The sequence below is a fragment of the Netta rufina genome (genome assembly GCF_964035555.1).
Source record: "Netta rufina genome assembly, chromosome: 5".
NCBI lineage: Eukaryota > Metazoa > Chordata > Aves > Anseriformes > Anatidae > Netta > Netta rufina.
Window position 1 is genome coordinate 40,869,675 of NC_140128.1, and position 18,309 is coordinate 40,887,983.

Consider the following 18,309-nt stretch of genomic DNA (forward strand, 5'->3'; position numbering starts at 1 on the left):
TATTAAAATACTGAAAGGCTTTTCTGTCATTCTTCTAGGATGCAATTAATGACTATAATAAATATAAAAAGTTGTATGCTCAATTGAATAGAAGTGATGAGATTTGAATCTCCCAGTCTCCTATCACTGGTTCAGGCAAGTTTCTCTGGATTACTAAATATTTCAAAAGCATGTGGCTCTGTCAGAAAAAAAATCAGAGGCTTTATAGACATAAATCAGCTCTAAACACAGGAAAATGAAGCTCTGAAACTTCAGCCCCGAAGCTCTAAACATGAAAATACTGTTAGAATGACTAGACATAGGCCACAACTACTATCTTCTGAAAGCAGCCCTTTATTCAATAACCACTACTATACGTCTAAATAGGATGGATACTCCACGTGTTTCAACATTAAGAAACATTCTAAACTTCATGTTCAAGATTTTTAAAAAGTATTTTAACCTCTCAAGACATCAGATCTTTCTGGGATTATGCTCTTCATAAATGACATGTTGAGTGGATTTATTCTTGTGGTTGGCATAGCATAGCAGGTATGGAAAAACAGTTTCCAATTAACTTGGGAATCAAACCAGAGATCAACACAATTTATGAAGGGCATCAGGAAGTACTTAATTTAAGTCTTACAGAGTGGCTTTTTCATGGGCATCCTCACTGGATTATCTACAAAACACTACGTACTATAGATTTCCTGCCCTTGACACAATTCTTATGTGTCAGCAGAAAGGAGGTGATAACAGCCATAATTGCTTTATGACACTACTGTAGACGAATTTCTGATGGATCTTGCAGGCCAGTTTCTTGCCCATTGCTCTAAATTTATGATATCATTAATAAAACCATGGAAGCATTTAGGATGAATTCTACAGAAAGTGAAAACTAAAAAAAATGATTAAACAAAGTTCTAAAAGAAAAAAAAGGACAATCATAACCAAAGATTACCATCCTAACAATTCTGAAGAAGAGAAATAACCTTTACAAATTCTAATGACATCATATTTGGCTGGAGTAAACTCATTAAGTCACTAAAGGGCACCCGATTTTTGTATCACCATGAAATGGACTCTCCTCCATTCTAAGAGTTTGGCTTGAAAGTAAATTACTATGTCTCTTTGGTGTTTAAAGCAGATTAACAGCTGCTTTATAAAGAATGTACCTCCTGATTAAAAATTACAAAATAAATCATGCCTATGAAAAAAAGAATTCATGTCTCCCTATTTTTCATTCAAATCCAGTTAAACATTTTCTATGAATTTTCACATTATTTGTCCCACAAGACTTATTTCTTACTCTTTTTCAACAGAGTAAAGAGGACTGACACAGGCAAAAAATTTATTTTTCTTTATGAAAATATATTACTTGGAGCTCTGTATTTCAAAAATACACACTATAAAGCCAACAATCAAATGATCCACAACAATATTTGAATACTAATGAAAAAATATCAATTCCTTAACTGTTCTATGTTTAATTGAATCTGATATTTCAGCGTATTGTGGGAATATACTTATCAGAATCAGTAGAGACCAATGTTAATTATGAAGGCCAAGCACTAACGAATAATCTTACGTATAGACTCTGACACATTAGAAGTGCAAAGTACTCTGCAGATCTTATTTTATGAAAATGTACTAAGAGTGCAAATGTATAGGCCCTTAGGAAGCAATTATCGCTAAAAGATTTAGCTATAATTCAATCTGAAATAAGAGATTTTTTTAAAAAATGGTTTCACAAAGAAGAGGATTATTTTACTTTAGCTATGGAAATACGGGCCCACACACTTCCCTGAATGACCTCTGTGCAGTTGTGGGCATTGCCTGGAGGGAAGATTTGAAATCAGTCTTGTCATGCAATTAATATAAACCCCTATGACTAATAAGGATACTATAAAAATTAGGAGTACCGATTTGGCATTGTTGGACTGCATGGCCCACATCACTATAAGGAATGTTCTATCCCATAAATACATTAAATACACAAATCTTAAACCACATCATATTAATACATCTAACAGAGGTGTATTACCAAACATGTACAGATGTTACATCAAACACTAAGGTGAACTGGTACTTTATAGATCTATACACCACACCTTAAGTGTCATGTGTTTTATTTGTGTGACATGGGATGTAAAAGTATGTAAAAATGAAAGTATGCAGAGTGTTTACATCAGTTTTGCTATTCCCAGATCCTACATCTGTCCAGTTTACTGCCAGCACACCTCTCCTGCAGGTAAAAACAGTCTCTCCGCTGCTTTATTTCACTCAGGAGTCTATGTGCTACTGGTGCCTCAAAACAGGGTAGAAACAGCCCCATGAGCTAATATAACTAAAAATAAAGTCGAAAGCTTTCATTTTGTTTTACCTGTTAGACTCTAACATACGTTGAAAGAAATATGTTTCTTGCGGATACTGGTCTTACAGTTTTGTGGTTTTTTTTTTTCCTTCTGAGCAACTTACAACTGTGAGGTGATTTTAAAAATTAAGAGAGAAATAGTAACACTTAGGGTTTTGTTGTTGAGTATTTTAGGACAGTGCAGAGTCCTGAAACTCACCTTTTATCATAAACTTTTATGCCATCCTTAATGTAGCCGATCCTTATTACAGTATTTTTATCAAGTTAAGACTAAAAGTATTCTTATACCACATCTGATGTTTGCACTTCCATTGCTCCCTAAAGCAAATCAAGTTCCTCATGTGCCATCTATCACCAAAATACATCTTTTGCCAAACTATGTCAGATAACATCTATTAATTTAAGAGAGTAGGGAAAAGTGATTTTTTCTTTTTTATTAAGTGTAAAAAAAAAAAATATATATATATATATGTATATATATATATATATATAATTTTTCCTGGAGGGACATAGAATGAGTATCCGGACTCCTCCTGCAGGAGTGTAAATGCTTCCATCTGAGTTAACAGTACATAGCCCAGTTTCTCACCTGCATGTGGAGATAGCTAAAGCAGTCAGCTGTTTGCATCATGGTGAAAATAATTGTGCTGATGTTTAACCCTGCACCACAGAGACAAACAGCCTGTTATATTTCTCTGAAAATGGTCAGACAACCCAGAGGATGACTGGCAACAGCAGCCAAAAGGGCTGCTCAGGTCTGTACACACAACCCGTGCGTAGCACCCCTGACAGCTACTGAGCACGTACAGAAGGAAGGACGAGGTAGCTGAAGAGAGCAGGATTCCCCAGGGGAGGTGTGTGTCCAGAGCCCGTGTTGCACCACCTGGCAGGAGGCTCCTGAGGGGAGCTCTGCTGCCAACAGCACCAGAACCAAGCACCATTCAGGCCCAGAGTGCCGGTCCAACCCACGGCTAAAGAAGCGCTGATCTGACTTTCATCCCTACCAGCCAGTCTGTATTTTCCAGGCTATAGCTGCACTAAAAATGGATGATTAGCTTTTCGTTTAAATAACTGCTTAGGTCAGGATGAGTGTTGATATGCTGCATATCAATGCTGCCTGTATGAAATACTGGCAATAATAGGCATTTTAGTTTTCAAGGTCAAGAATTCAACTTAACCAAGCAGCCTTTTAAAAAGTACTCAGATGGCCCTGCCCTCACTGTAGACAACAGTAATATGAGCTGAGACAAACTTTAGAGAGGTACAACATTAATAAAGTAGAACTTCACCAGAAATTTAAAAGCATTCCTTTTTTTTTCCTTCCACAACTCTCATCTCTAAAAGACTACGACCAATTAACCTCTAACTTTGAGAAAAAAAAAATAAATCAAAAAATGCCTGTGAGAGCCAGAAATTAAATTCTTTAAAGATTAGGTGCTAGGAGAGCAATATCAGGCTTAGGATGAAATCCTAGTAACACTCTCAACTATTAAGTCACTTCTTGCTCTGAAAATACAATTATTCTGTAAGCATTATGTCAGAAAATATTAAATGTAAAAGTGTATTCTCAATAAAGCATTTATATTTTCTGAAGGAAAGAGTCTGGGCATAACATTTTCAATGACACTGGAAAAACAAGTCAGCATGTGATTAATGAAAAGCAACATTATTTACTATAAGTAGCATGCTTGACAAGCATGAACTTTTAGTGATACCGGATTCAAAACAATGCTATTATTACAGTTAGAAACAGCTCTGAATATTTATGATCTCTATTTCTTGTCATCTGAGAATAGATTGCTTTCAATATTACTCACCTGATTTTGAAATATTCACTATGGATTCTGATGGCAATTATAAGATCATAGAATATATAGCATTTTTATGTCATGCAGCCTCTCTGTTTATTCATCATACTTTTTTTTTCCTTTTTTTTTTTTTTTTTTTTAACTGAGAAATGTCAAACGACACACAGATTTACTTTAATTCCTATATCTTGCATTGGTTGAGTTGTTGCATGAATAACAATGTTCCCAACATTAAAAAAAAAAAAAAAAAAAGAAAGGAAGAAGGCAGCAGAGGAAAATCTGTGTATAAATGACATGTGCTTGGATCTTACTGCCTACATCAAACAGTTTTAAAATGACAACACAGTATCAACAAAGCAACTTCTGCCTTTACATTGTCTCTCCACTATCTATAAAAGAGATTTTTAAGAATATAGTGGTTGAATAAGCGTGCATGATACTTGCACATCTTACCTGGCATTTTCTCTTATTCTGGCTAGCAGTGAGACTGCTGGTTATGTAGCTATCAATTCCTCTGACGTTACAATTTCCCTTTCTCAAAGCAGCAATAACCTGTCACTTTACACTGTCCTTTCTCTGACCCTCTCCCGCCTCTCTGCTCATTTTTATTCTTATTGACAAGACTTATTATTCCTCCTCCCAATTCCAACTAGCTACCCTTTTGCAAATAGTAGTATCAACTATGTGGTCACTAGTAGTATAGGTCAACAATGTTATTAATATAGTACACACTGCTGGGAGCAGATCAAATAGCCATGCTTTAAAATATTAGTTTTGCAAAGGTACCGTGAGGCAAATAGTTGCAGTTTTCTTCACATTATAAAATGTAGTGCAATGACAGACTCCAAGAACCTAGTGTTAATTATCAGCCCAATATTTTTGAGTATGTTATTTTTTTCTTTCCTTTTTTTTTTTTTTTCTTACACAAAATAAAATAAAACCATAACAGAAGGATGCTGTATCTGTGTTTAAAGAAGGGGTTGTTGGCAAACACCATAGCTCACTTCTGCTGAAATGTACACAACTGATATATGCAGCCCAGAAAGCTGGCACCAGGGGCTTACAACCTTAATTTGCCTGCAAGAAGAAATGGAGATTTACCTTCAGAGCACGTTCTTGATTGTTTTCAGCAGTCAGATGTCTCGTGTTGTTTGCTGAAGTCTGGTTCTGCTCTTTCAGATGATGAAGCTCCTGCTCTAGCCGTTTGCACTGCAACGAGGGAAGAATCCCATTAAGTAGAGGAGTGTGGGCATATTTTTTTCAACAAGCCAAATGAATTAACGTAAATAACCCCATCACCATTTCTGCAGTAGAGAAAGCATTAGACAAAAGCATGTTACAATCCCAAAACAGCACTAGAGCTACATTTTAAAAATGTGCAGCATTATTCAGTTTCCTCCTAGTCCAACTGTATGTCAAAAAAAAGCAAAGTTTAGTATCAGATAAAGACATTTTGCATAATGTTTTAAGAAGTCTTAAAAAATTGCAAAGGTATGGGGATGAAATTCTGCTCCTAGTTATGCCAATATAATACCGTATTTTGGCTTTTATGTATTGAGTAAGTGATTATCAAGGAAGTAATACATACTTTTAGAAAAGCAAGCACCCTCTTAAATATAAATTAAACACCCTCTTCCCAACCAGCCTTTTATAAGGAAATACACATGTAATTTATATACTTGTATTTTTTATGCTGAGATTATTCCAAGTACACAACACATGTTGAAATAAAAGAAATTTTAAGATTGTTTTGATTAAATATTTAATTTAATGACAAAGAACGAAAAAAATTAACATTTGCTACTGCATGCATACACAGATATACTTCCTGTGGTCAGCTGAGAACCTATTTTAAAGGTCAGCAAATCATGAACTAAATTATATTTCACTGTTTTTTACAGTTACCATAAGAGACCTTGCACAGTTACTTTGTTTTAAAAGAGTAATTAGCAGCAGCCAATGCATTGCTTTATGAAAAAAAAAAAAAAAAAAAAAGTTCTATAAACACAAACAAACAAAACCCCAAAGGATGAAGGACCAGGAAGACATAGAGGAGCAGCCATTGGACAGCTCTAGGCAAAAATACAAAATTAACAGGAATATTTTAAAACAATATATTGCAAGGAAGTAGTATTGCAAAATTGATAACTAATATTTTAATAAATACTTTCTGAAAACATTAGTAAGAAAGGAGTGAGAATTATGATATAATGCTCACATGAGTGCTGTTGACTCAAAACACCTGAATATTTCAGTCTCTTTTGCTACCTTGGTGACTCTGGACAGCACAGAGCAGAGCTTACTAACAAGAGCATGCAACATATTTCAACACAATTTTGTACTCAGGACAAGGAAACATAGCTGATGTTAACTCTAAACAAAAAGTATTTTAAAGGTAACAAATCTCCCTGGAGTAGTGAATTCTCTCAGTGAGAGTTATAAAGTTCCTTAATGCAGTTTCATTTTTATAGCAATAAAATGAAAAAAAGACACTTACAAAATAAGGAAATCCAGATAAAAATGTTAAGATACACTTGACTGCAAATATTTTTTTTTATAAAGTTGAAGTATTTAATCTAACAAAAAACCATAAATCACAGCTGTAATTCTGCAATGAACAGCATAAAGATTGTGTTTCTGCAGGCATGAAAAACAAGGTCTCAGGAAAATTACTGAAAACTAAATCCAAATTATGCTTTTTTTTTCCACTCTAGGTTTTTTTTTTTTTCTCTAGCATACAGGATCTAAACATCATTAAGTAAATAAAATCAGTCTACTTCTTCAGACATTATTCATGACACTCCTGTTGCTATGTAATATCAGCAGGCTTCTCACCTTTCTGCTTTGCCAATGCTCTTCTTTAAAACACTGCTCTATAATTCCCAATTTGGCAGCATCACAGCTTTCTTATAGGAAATATTTTATGAAAGGCCAAAATCTCAACCTTCTTTTATAACAAGAATTTATATTCATGCTATTCCTTTAAAAAAATGGAAAAGTGAAAATATGCTAAGAGCAAAGCCTAGCTTCAGGACATGACAGAAAAAAGACCTTGATGTGTAGGGCTGGTTGCACAACTAAGAGTATGGGCACAATCTTACCCCACTCTCCATTTTACTCCTGTAAAGTCAGAACACTGAAATAAACAGCACATGGTGATCCTCATACCACGCAGCAGCATAAAGATGCAACAGAAGTAACATAAAACAGATGTGCAAAGGTTGAGTTGATAGGGATGCACACTACATCAACCTTGGTAGCATATCGTAATTCACCTTTAACTTCATTCTCAGTAAGAACGTTGTGAAAAAAAAAGGGTATACTCAATTCGTATACTGCTTGAAACCATTTTGAGGATATCATTGAAAGAAGTGGTGATCTCATTTGACCTTTTCACATAAGTGTCTTAATATGTTGGAAACAATGGATTTACAGAAGATGTCACAAATGAATTATGAATTTGGATGTATTTATTATACGTAGCTGTCTTGGAAGCAAAATCTTTAAACATCCTGCTAGTGAAAGTATTAAATAATAGTCTTAACAGCAATATTGTGTTACTACTTACTAATGTTTTACAATTTACAACACTTTTATACCTGAACTAATTTTTAACCATTAAAAATAGCATTCTAAAAACAAGGGCTCTTTCACAAGAACATACGATACTTCCGTGTAATCTTACTGTAAATAAAAGTTTTAAAAATAGGATTTTAAACAATGCAGTCCTTCTCTTAATTTCAGCCAACATTTTTTGAATTCTGTGTCATTGGTTGTTAGTAAGGTCCAATAAAAATAGATGTTCTTTCAAAAAACATCTATTTTTATTGGTTCATTCCAGGGCTTTAAAATGCCAACAGCTGCAAGTAAGAAACTGGATTTCCTTCTAAAAACATATATAAAAATACTTCTTGGAGCACAGTGAAGAGAAGCCATCATCCAATTCAGTACTAGCAAAAAGGAAACATCAGATGTATCCTTTTAAGAAAGCTGAAAGCTAAAGGAAGTATTTCATTTTAATTATTATAAATAAGAATATCTAACCAGTCACCCCAAACCTGCAAAACTTTCTACCTGCAAAACATTTGAATAGTATCCTCTTAAAGTTAGAAACAAAATATTTTGTGCAACTCAGGTTGCCTAGACATTGTGGTCTGAGGTGTAATTACACACTTAGGAAAGACCGGACAGTAATTGAGAAAACTGCTACTCTATCTCAGATACTTTAAGTACTGCAAGGAATATGAAAACAGCATAGATTAATGTCAAGAATATGCCTTGACCAGAATGCTGAAGACTTTGCCAAGAAAAGGATATTAAAGCCTTGGAAATGGTAGCATGTGATTTTTAAAGTTTTCACACAAGCAATTCACCAAGGATCAGCCTCATCACACAGACTTGTGTTCAGAGTTCATCAGCCAGAGTGGCAATCCTGATGGTGAAAAAAAAAAAAAAAAAAAGGAAGGAAAAGAAAAAAAAAGAAAAAAAAAAAAGAAACCCTCTCTCCTTTCAAATCCTAATGTTTATTCCCCTCTCTGAATATACACTTTCCCTCTAAAAGTCTCCCACCTAAGCTAGCCTTATTCTGATGATAAGATACTTGCCAGGCAGTGAACCTCTTTACTGCAGGTATTCCTTGAGCAACCATCAGTGCCCATCTGCACAGATTTCACTAGAATGTCATCCCTTCCCAGCAAGAGGCACTCAATCTTCTCTTTAACCATATTTTCACTGTACAAACTAGTTTCTCCCTTTTAAATGCACCATGTCTTTCCAGACAAATACCCCAATACCCTGCACAGGATATATCACAAGTAGCTAGACATAAAATGAAAAGCAAAGTGTGTGACATATCCTCCCCCCCCCCCCCCCCCCCAAAAAAAAAAAAAAAAAGTGACTCAGGAAAGAAAAGATAGACAGAAAGAATACCTGTTCTCCCCATCTTCTAATTTAAACTGTTAGAAAAGCCTTTTTTTTTTTTTTTTTTTTTAAACAAACAAACAAAAAAAACATCAGCTGATATGATTTGGTAGAACCTGGATGTTCAAGACAGGCACCAGTTTGACCCTCAGTAGGTGCTGACTTCTTTCAGTGGTGGTGGGAGACCCAAGATCACCATGGGGGAAAAATGCAGACAAACAGCAAAATGGAGCACCTACTAACGGGGATGTTGATGGAGAAGTCAAAAAGTGGACCTGGACCAGCAGAATACCACAGAGTAAAGTCCTGGAGGCTCACGCTGGGAAGAGACTGTTAAAAGATAGTCCTAGTTCCAGGTACACAAAAGGAGCAAAGATGGAAGATAGAAAAATCAATGCAGATAACCACTTAATAGTGTTTGGCCTTTACTAGAAAATGAGGTTGCATTAACATATCAAACACAACTTTAGCACTTGTATAAACAAATCATCTTAAACATGCTGTCAGCTTATCAGCATTTTCTTCTTTGACTTCTATCTACAACGTATTAACATGGTGTTACGGTGCCTGCCATGTCTAAACAGATTGATGAGTAATTTTTGGTCATTACTCAGTGTGATTCTTCAGTGACGTGTTCTAATATTAAAAAGTAAAGAGATTATACAACAATAAAGACAAATCCACAAGCAATTGGAGAGGTAGCATCAATAGGGAAAAAGATGGAATATGGAAAAGTGCTAACTTAGGCAGAGAACCCCCTTGTCCCACAACAATTTGGTAACTTGTCAGTTTATTTATGTGAAGATAACACTTACCCCTACAGACCTCATGTAGAAGCATATTTAACTCTGAGTAACTCAGGTCGATCAGGCTGTTCACGTGCTTTGAAATAGGCTTAAGTGTTTTGTTACACTTATGACCCTGGCTCTCATCTCAGTTATATTGGGTGGGTTGCTCATTTTGTGTTTCAGTGCAGATTTGACTAAGAGAAAGTGTACTGTACCACCCGTTGGCTGAGAAATCAACGAAATGGCTGGTTAAGTGCAGAATAAGTTGAATATAACAGAGAACTGTACTACCAACTTACTACAAATACAGTCTTGGTGGCTGTTACTTCTACGCTTGCTTTTAATATTCCTGTATAACATACAATATTTTTCTCAGTCTCCATTAAAAGGAATTAAAATTAGCCCCTTGTGAGGTTATGGCGATATGCTAGCAAAATAAAAGAATCAACTTATTATGTAATTTATATGTTAGGAAAAAAAAAGTTAATACAGTTTCAGTTAATGCAGATTTGAGGGTCAAAGTCTAATGAAACAAATTTACTCAGACTAATATGAGGCCAAATTTTGCAGAATACTTTCCTGAATTCTGAATTACATTTGTATATATTAATTTGATTAGAAAATCAAAAGATAACAAAAAATATTTGCATAAAAATTATCTATCATCCTTGTCAAAATCTGCAATGCCAATAATCTTATAAATCAGCACTGGTATAAACACATGACTCCACTGATAAGATGGCTGAAAAAAGGGATAGTATAAGATGGAAGTGCTGCAATATGCTTGTTCTGTTCTTGTACTCTTCTTGAAGTCCGGATTGTTGTCTGAGAATGGGCTCATGGTGGTGAGCTGGGTGGATCTTTGGTCTGATCTGATCCAATCCAGTCAGTCTTAAGTACTTTCTGTAGTTTAATAATAGATCTAGTACAGATTCCCACAAATAGTTTTACTCTCTCACTGAACTAAAGATAACATCTTTATTCAAGTCATACAAAAATAAAAAATGAGTGTAAAGTCAACTACCATGGGTCAGCTGGTGCATTATTGCTTTAGTGCATACAGAAGTCTTAACTTTAATCTGTGAGTAATCCATTGTATTCTGTGGACATTTATGCATGAAGATTGTCCTAAACAGGGATCTCAATTAGTGAAGTAGTGAGAAATATAACAAACCTAATTCCTACTAAATAACTTAGGAAAATGGTTTCTGTCCTCTAAATTATTGTAAAGCAGGAGTTCATTTAAATGACAGATGAACTATTTTCGAAATTGCATTTTTCCCTTTATGTATTTTCAACAAAACACTTTCCAACAAAGTAGATGACACACAGTATCTTGATGGAAAATGCACAGCTACCAGTAAAAGCTGAGCTCCTGGGATACCAACATCCTACTACACAGCATACTCTTGGAAGCGATGTATTTCAGATACATTTTGAGATTAACTAATGAACATTCACTGCTATGAAAAAATGAAGTACAAATAATTAACCTACATATCAAACATTAAAAAAAGAAAAAAGAAGAATCCTGTCTACCTTTTCACCTGTTATTTTAAGCTGTTATCTGTGGTAACATAAATACAATAAATAACATTAACTGAACATACAGGGTTCAACTGATTGTACATTTAGTTTATTATTCTGTTCTCCTTTTCCTATTTCGTGTATAACGATCCACACTTAAAAGTAACTCCCAGCTCAAGGATGCCCAACAAAATGCAAGTGTTCTCAGTTTGACAGCCCTTCTCTCCCTCTCCCCCCAGTATTTTATTTTTTTGAACAGTCTGCCTCTTGTCCCAAATTCATCATGATTTCTAGAGAGGCAAACATCTTGCACCACTTGGATGCTACACAACTCTTTCCTTTGCAGACAAAAATAATACCAATGTGATCCAGTCAAAACACAAGCCAACCTTTGGTGTCACTGTGAATTATGTACTTTGAACTGCAGATGTTTGGAAGCACTTATATTTATACAAATAGATTTTATCCTTTTTCTTCTAAAATAATCAGTTAAAGAGAAAGAAACAAAGGAGTTTCTACATAATAATCACTCGAAAAATTTTTCCATTAAATTATAATTTTGAATTAAGACTTTCAAGCCTCTGAAAGAAAATACTTTCCTTCAAAGTTCTGGCAAACCATCAACAAATGCGTTTAAATGATTATTTATACAATGCCCAGCAGCTTAGAACTACTAGGTTTTCAAGAAAGAAAAGTGTTTTTGTAGAGCTTAGGCCTCAGAAACATACGCATCTTAAAACAAATTATATTCTATTAGTAAGAGAAACACTTACATGCAAACACCTCTTTTTGCAATGGTGTCTTGCCCCATCAAAAGAAATGCATTAAAATACAAATGAAACATTTTTGTATTCTCTGTCATTATGAGCCAGTTGGAACCTGCAGCATTAAGGCAGATAACATTCTATACACACGACTTGGTTTCCTCCTACCATTCCTCTCCCTTTATATTTCTGAACATCTGAAAATGCAGCAAAACAAGCTTTCATTTTCATTTGAACAGTTAAAGCAACTGTAAGTGCACAGACAGACATTCAGAAAATTCAAACAATTAACTGTTTTTACTCTTCATTTTATAATAATTGTAATGTGCAACTATTCAACAGCGCTGCCTAGCCCTATCATACTCCTCCAAACAGCTTCATTCTCATTATATTTTAAGATTTTTATATTTTATAATATTTTATATTATATTTATAAGAACATTTCCTATTGTTCTTTCAGCAATGACATTTCAAATATCAAGACAAATTTGATCTACTTCTTGAAGAGCTCAGTGCACTCAGGCTTTCCTAATCAATGACACTCATAATAGAAAACATGCTAGATGAAAAAAGAAAACCTGATGCTCTTCAGCTCTGTGTAATTCACCAGTCATTCAAGCAGGGTTCCTGTGCTGGCTGTGCCGCTGAGCTAGCCTGGCTCTGTTGAAGACAGGTTGTGACTGACTCATCACCTACTACAGGAGGAAACAACAGCAGAGTTGCTGAAGCCACATAATTTGGTTGCCTTCACAGTTCGCTGTATCCCTCTGCATCAATGCTCCTGATAAGAATTTATTTCATCCCATGCTTGATTCAGTTACCTAAAAATTGGTGGCTAATATCATGTGGGAAGCCTTAGGTTATTGGAAGCACCTGCACAGGCCTGGAAGACATAAGAAGGTAGACCTATGGGAGAACCACTGGAGGCCTAGAAACCAGAACACTGCCTGATCACATGCATGTTTAGGCAAAAATGAGCCTCTCCACAGCTCCTGATGCTTTTCTTAAGTGTTCTGAGGCCAAGCAGAATCATGATATGTGGCTTGAAGGTCAGGAAGGCTGGCTTCATCAGAGTTTGGACCGTCTGGCAGCCATGTCAACTATAGTGTAAAGCAATTGTGTTATGATAAACAATGGTACTGACTAAATAGAAAGATACAATGGTTAGATACAAATAAAATTTTAAAACGTGGATGCACAATCATGTAGGAGTTTATATATTTAATATTTATTTAATATTTTTCTTGCTATTTTATCCTTTTTAATTCCCATAGTGAAACATCTGATTAAAAAAAAAAAAAAAGCAAAACAAAACACAACCTGATTGCGTATTAAATAGCCCTACAAGAAGCCCTACACTGAAGCGAGTCAGAGCAGCTGAATATTAAAATACTATACTGATCTTCTTTTACGAAAGTTCTCAGCACTTTCTAAGTCACAACAACTCCCACATACTTGTTCACACACTGTTTTGAAAGACAGCGCTAACCTCTGTGATTTGTCAGTACAATGAGCTGTAATGTTATGAAATGGGCCACTGCAGTCACAATACTCGGTAAATGCAGATAATATACTGTTGATTTTCTATCTTCAGTTACATAGGGAGAAATTCCACAGTAGCCAGCCACCTCTTCATCACATGGGCTCAAAAAATAACAATATTCTCCTACAGATTTGTAGATCCTATACACATTCTTTCTAAAATGGAAATATAATAAAGGAACATGAATTTTAAAAAACCATGAACTTTTTTTTTTACTAGCTATTTTATTTTTTTTTGTTCTATTTCTCCTGCTTTGTTCTTGAAGAAGGAAACAAGTCATCCCCTTCCAATTTTTCTTTAATCTCTCACTCTTTTGAATCCAGCATCTTTCCTCCTTTCTTTTGCACTGCAGAACGTTTGCACACTCCAATTCACAATTCTCATCTTGGCCTGTGTGAGGTCTATTCCACTGCACTGTCTCATTTTTGTCTACTTTTTGATTCTTCCAATTCCCATAAATACTCTCATTATTATGATAATTTTCTCAATAATTCTTATTGTTTAATTATATGAGTGCTTGGAGATGTTGTAACACCTGATGAACATTAACTAATCAATTTCAGTAAAGTGATGGAAAAACTAATAAATAGGACTTGTTTTATGGGATGAAGAATTAACATAGGAAGTTTAAGAAGCTTAAACCAACCTACAAGATCATGTCAGAACTGGCATTACTACACGTAAATCCTTTGCTTTGCTAACTTGACCAAATGACACCAAGCTATTGCATCCTGTGGCCACGTTTTGCTGGCTCCTCAGCATAGCCAGTTCCATTACAACCAGATGGCCCGTGGCCAAGAGACATCTGACAGATAGCTGATAACTGGTTTTGTTTAAAACCTTTCCCGCATCCCCATAGTGATAGTACTCAAAAATATACGTACTAGAGTGGAGGCAGGCAGTGTTGACTGATACACCTAAGTTTTCAGCAACACCAGCTACCAAAGATGTACGAAAAGATAAATTTTAGAAATGAGTCCTGATCCTAAATTTTAGAAATGAGCCTGATCCTCCACCTAGTTCTAGAAATTCAAAATCCGATCCTCAGATACATGTATATGCAAGGCACTCAACTGCTGACAGAGACATGTTTTTAGGAAGTGTAACATTGTTTAATTGAACATAACCATTATTAGTTGACAAGAAAACAAGATTTAGTAAACAATCTGTCATTCTAATGAGGTAGTTTTCAAATAATCTTCAATGGATTTTGTTAAAATCCATATGCAAACAAGACTATTGTCTAAACCTTAAGTTGGCATTTACAGCGTAAAAGGACAGGAATACTCCTGGTCCATTTTTAAATATCATCACATTATTTCAGAAAATAGTATCATGGACCACTGCAAAGAAGCCACATTTTTTAAAATCTCTTTATTCAGATACCGTAATCATGGGACTGCAGGTTTTCCTCACTGTACACACTATCTGTTTGTCCTGCTAAATACTGTACTCTTAATTGAGCCATCAGTTGCTTAAGTGTCAGTTCTTCAGTTTTTCTGTTGCATGGAATGTGTTATCCCAAAATTTCTTTACTGTATAATAAAAGCTGCTTTAAACTAGAGATTATGACAAACTATAACAGCTAACTAGGTAGGTGACAGCACAGAACTCTGCAGATATGCCAGGGACAAGAAATAGTTTTTGAATAAATGACCTAAAGTCAGAAGTAGTTACTCTTTTCTCCAAGGAACCAACAAGCTTTTTTAACAAACCTTAACACCGAAGATCACAAGTACCTGAAAGCAATATTAATACTAGCATTATAACAGCCTGCAAACGGGTGTCAAAATGAAGTAACCTTATAAATCTTCATATTTCATTGTGAAATCAGTTTCTCACCAATGCTGAAATCTAGGTAATAGCAAATCTACAAAATTCATATTTCAGACATCTTTTCAAATTGCTTATCTGCATTGCAAAATGGTTATATATACCATATACCATTATATAAATATATACCTATATACCATATATACCATACCATTTATATAAAAATACTAAAAAAAAAAATAAAAAAATAAAAAAATAAAAAAAAAATCAAGAGCTTAACCAGCTTTGCAAAAGCTTAAATTGACTCACATGTCATATGTCTGATACGGAAGACAATGATACCCCACAAAGAAATGCTTAAGAAAGTAAATAAAAGCTCTGCAAAACTAAAACAAAACCACACATTTCTAAGTTTTATATTGCTCAGTTTCAATAACAGTGAGAAATGTCTGCATGATTTTGGTACATGAATAAGACTTTTAAAATATTAAGTAATGATGGCATCTAAAAATTTGAACACTGTAACAGAAATTATTTTTAGCTTCACTGAAGTGTTTTGTAGGGATTCATGTTACTCTTCTCAAGAGCATTCTATACCTTGATTATGCAGCTTTGAATTAACAGCCTTCAGATAAGTCACAGAAAAGCAGGAATGCTTAAACCTAAAATCAGCTGCATTTGACATGTGCATTTTCCAACACTACCCTCATCCAGCTCAAAGCTTCCTGGCAATTCCATCCCTCATGTATAGAGAATAGGACACCCTAAGCAGAGAAATTTTAAGAAAAACACAACAATAGAAGAATGTTATGACAAATCCTGAAAGCTAAGTGATGGAACTGCCTGCCAAAATAAACAAAACTGGTAAATGCATAACTACTGCTGAGAAGTGTCTGGATACCATAGAAGACAACACACATGACATAAAGAGAACATGTAATGAGATGCACAGCTGCTGGCTAGTAGAAAGTAGGCTGGCTCTGCTGAAGAGGCAGAGCCTACAGTAGAAAATAGGCTGATGATTTTAGTACAGGGGATTAACAAGGATTTTGTCGTTTCTTCTGGGAGGTTTGTACTGGATGCTTTCATTTTCACAGTGAGATTTTCAAGACTAGCTTTGCAGATTCAGTTAAAGTCTTAATATTTTGATTATAAATGGGACCTCAAAAAACAAGGCTAAAAAATATCCTTGCAGACTGATAAAGAACACTTTTCTCAAAGCTATAAAAGACAAAGTAAACTCACAAATAGGTGATGTTCATGTCTGTCCTGAACACAACAAACAAAAGTTCTTCCACACAAAAAGAGTGAAAGCTATTGGTTCTTAACATCGCTGGGAGCTATTAATACAATCTCTGTCTGAGGTATAAGATTACTCATCATGATTAGAACATGACCTGGAAGAAAATCCTAACTGTCAGTGACAACTCATCTAATGCAAGTTCTGGAAGCAAAGTGGCCATAACCATTCTTCCAATACAGAGCTCTATGCCACAACAGACCTTTTAATTTACTCTACTTAGATTTATAATTTTATAACTGCTAAATCATTAGCTAGAAGTAATGTTAAAACTCTCTTGCAAAAGGCAATATCAATTTTATGTTACCAACAACACAAAGAAGTATCAATAGTATTCAGAAGCATTACTGCTTCTGCATTCTACATTATCCCGTTTGGTACATTATACCAATGTAATATTCTGAACCTATAAACTTATTTGGAACACATATTCTGTATTTCTGATACATCCAGAATTGCAAAAAGTTGCTCTATTTTTATGGAGTAGTACTGTTCTTTATCCACAATTTTTTTTTTTCCTTTTCGGTATAGCCAAAATGTTGATACTTTACACAATCTCAGCTTTTGTGACTGCCTTTAAATAAGCATTTCTACATATTTGAATTGTGTCATTTACAAAAGTATTTTCAATGTAAAAGTAGACTATGAACTGGAATATGACTTTTTAAAAAAACAAACTTTGTGTATACTCACAGCATACTCAATAATAAATACACCAAAAACACTACTGAAAGGAATGGCAATAAAATATAACATCAGAAAACATTAACAAGTTCCCAGACCACCTTATCTTAAAATCACAAGCCCTCCACATGCAATGCATGCCCTTCATTTGCAACAGAGGGTAACAGAAGCTAAATTTTTCTTCTTCTCGAGCAACTCAGCTTGAAAAATAATTAACGGTGAATAAACAGAACATCGAAAAGAGGGCAAATCCTAAATACTCACCATCTGAAGCACGAAACAGTAAAGCCATACAACAAACAAATCTAGGCATACTTGGTACATGAGACATAGATAAATTAAACAGTACTACTGTGAAATCTTTCTTTAAAAAAGAATATTCATGCATTTTCTTGCCTTTTTTTTTTTTTTTTTTTTTTTTTTTTTGCCAGGGCCACCAAACACTGGAAACCAGAATACATAAATTTACTTCATCAAGTCTAAGGACTTCTAGAAACTGACTAATGGCTTCAAAGCCAAAAAAAAAAAAAAAGGTCACGATGTACAGATCAAAGGAAGAGGGGAAACTACAGTTGTGGTATTTTGGTTACTCGCTCATTTAAAAACAAAGAGAAATCTAGAAAGAAATCACAATTACAATAATACTTATGAAGTCTTTCACCACTTCCTTCACAAGGTACCATCCTACTGTAAATAAGTAATGACCTTAGCACTACTACAATCACTTTTCCTTACATCCTCTGTTACTGACAGACATAAATTTTCTTGCTACCACTCTTTATAGCTTAACACCAATCCTGAATAATGAAGGTGACTGAGGAGGGTGTTCTAATGCTGTTCTAAGGGTGT

General features: G+C 34.7%; 1 protein-coding gene across 1 annotated transcript in view; it reads right to left on the reverse strand.

The window, feature by feature from the left end:
• Window positions 1-18,309, reverse strand: part of MIPOL1 (mirror-image polydactyly 1) — a gene marked incomplete at its 3' end in the record, with an annotated part of 154,972 nt that overhangs the window by 86,598 nt on the left and 50,065 nt on the right. The window contains exon 8 of the mRNA XM_084286945.1: window positions 5,263-5,370. Coding sequence (XP_084143071.1) covers window positions 5,263-5,370 — 108 coding nt within the window. The remainder of the gene's footprint in view (window positions 1-5,262; window positions 5,371-18,309) is intronic.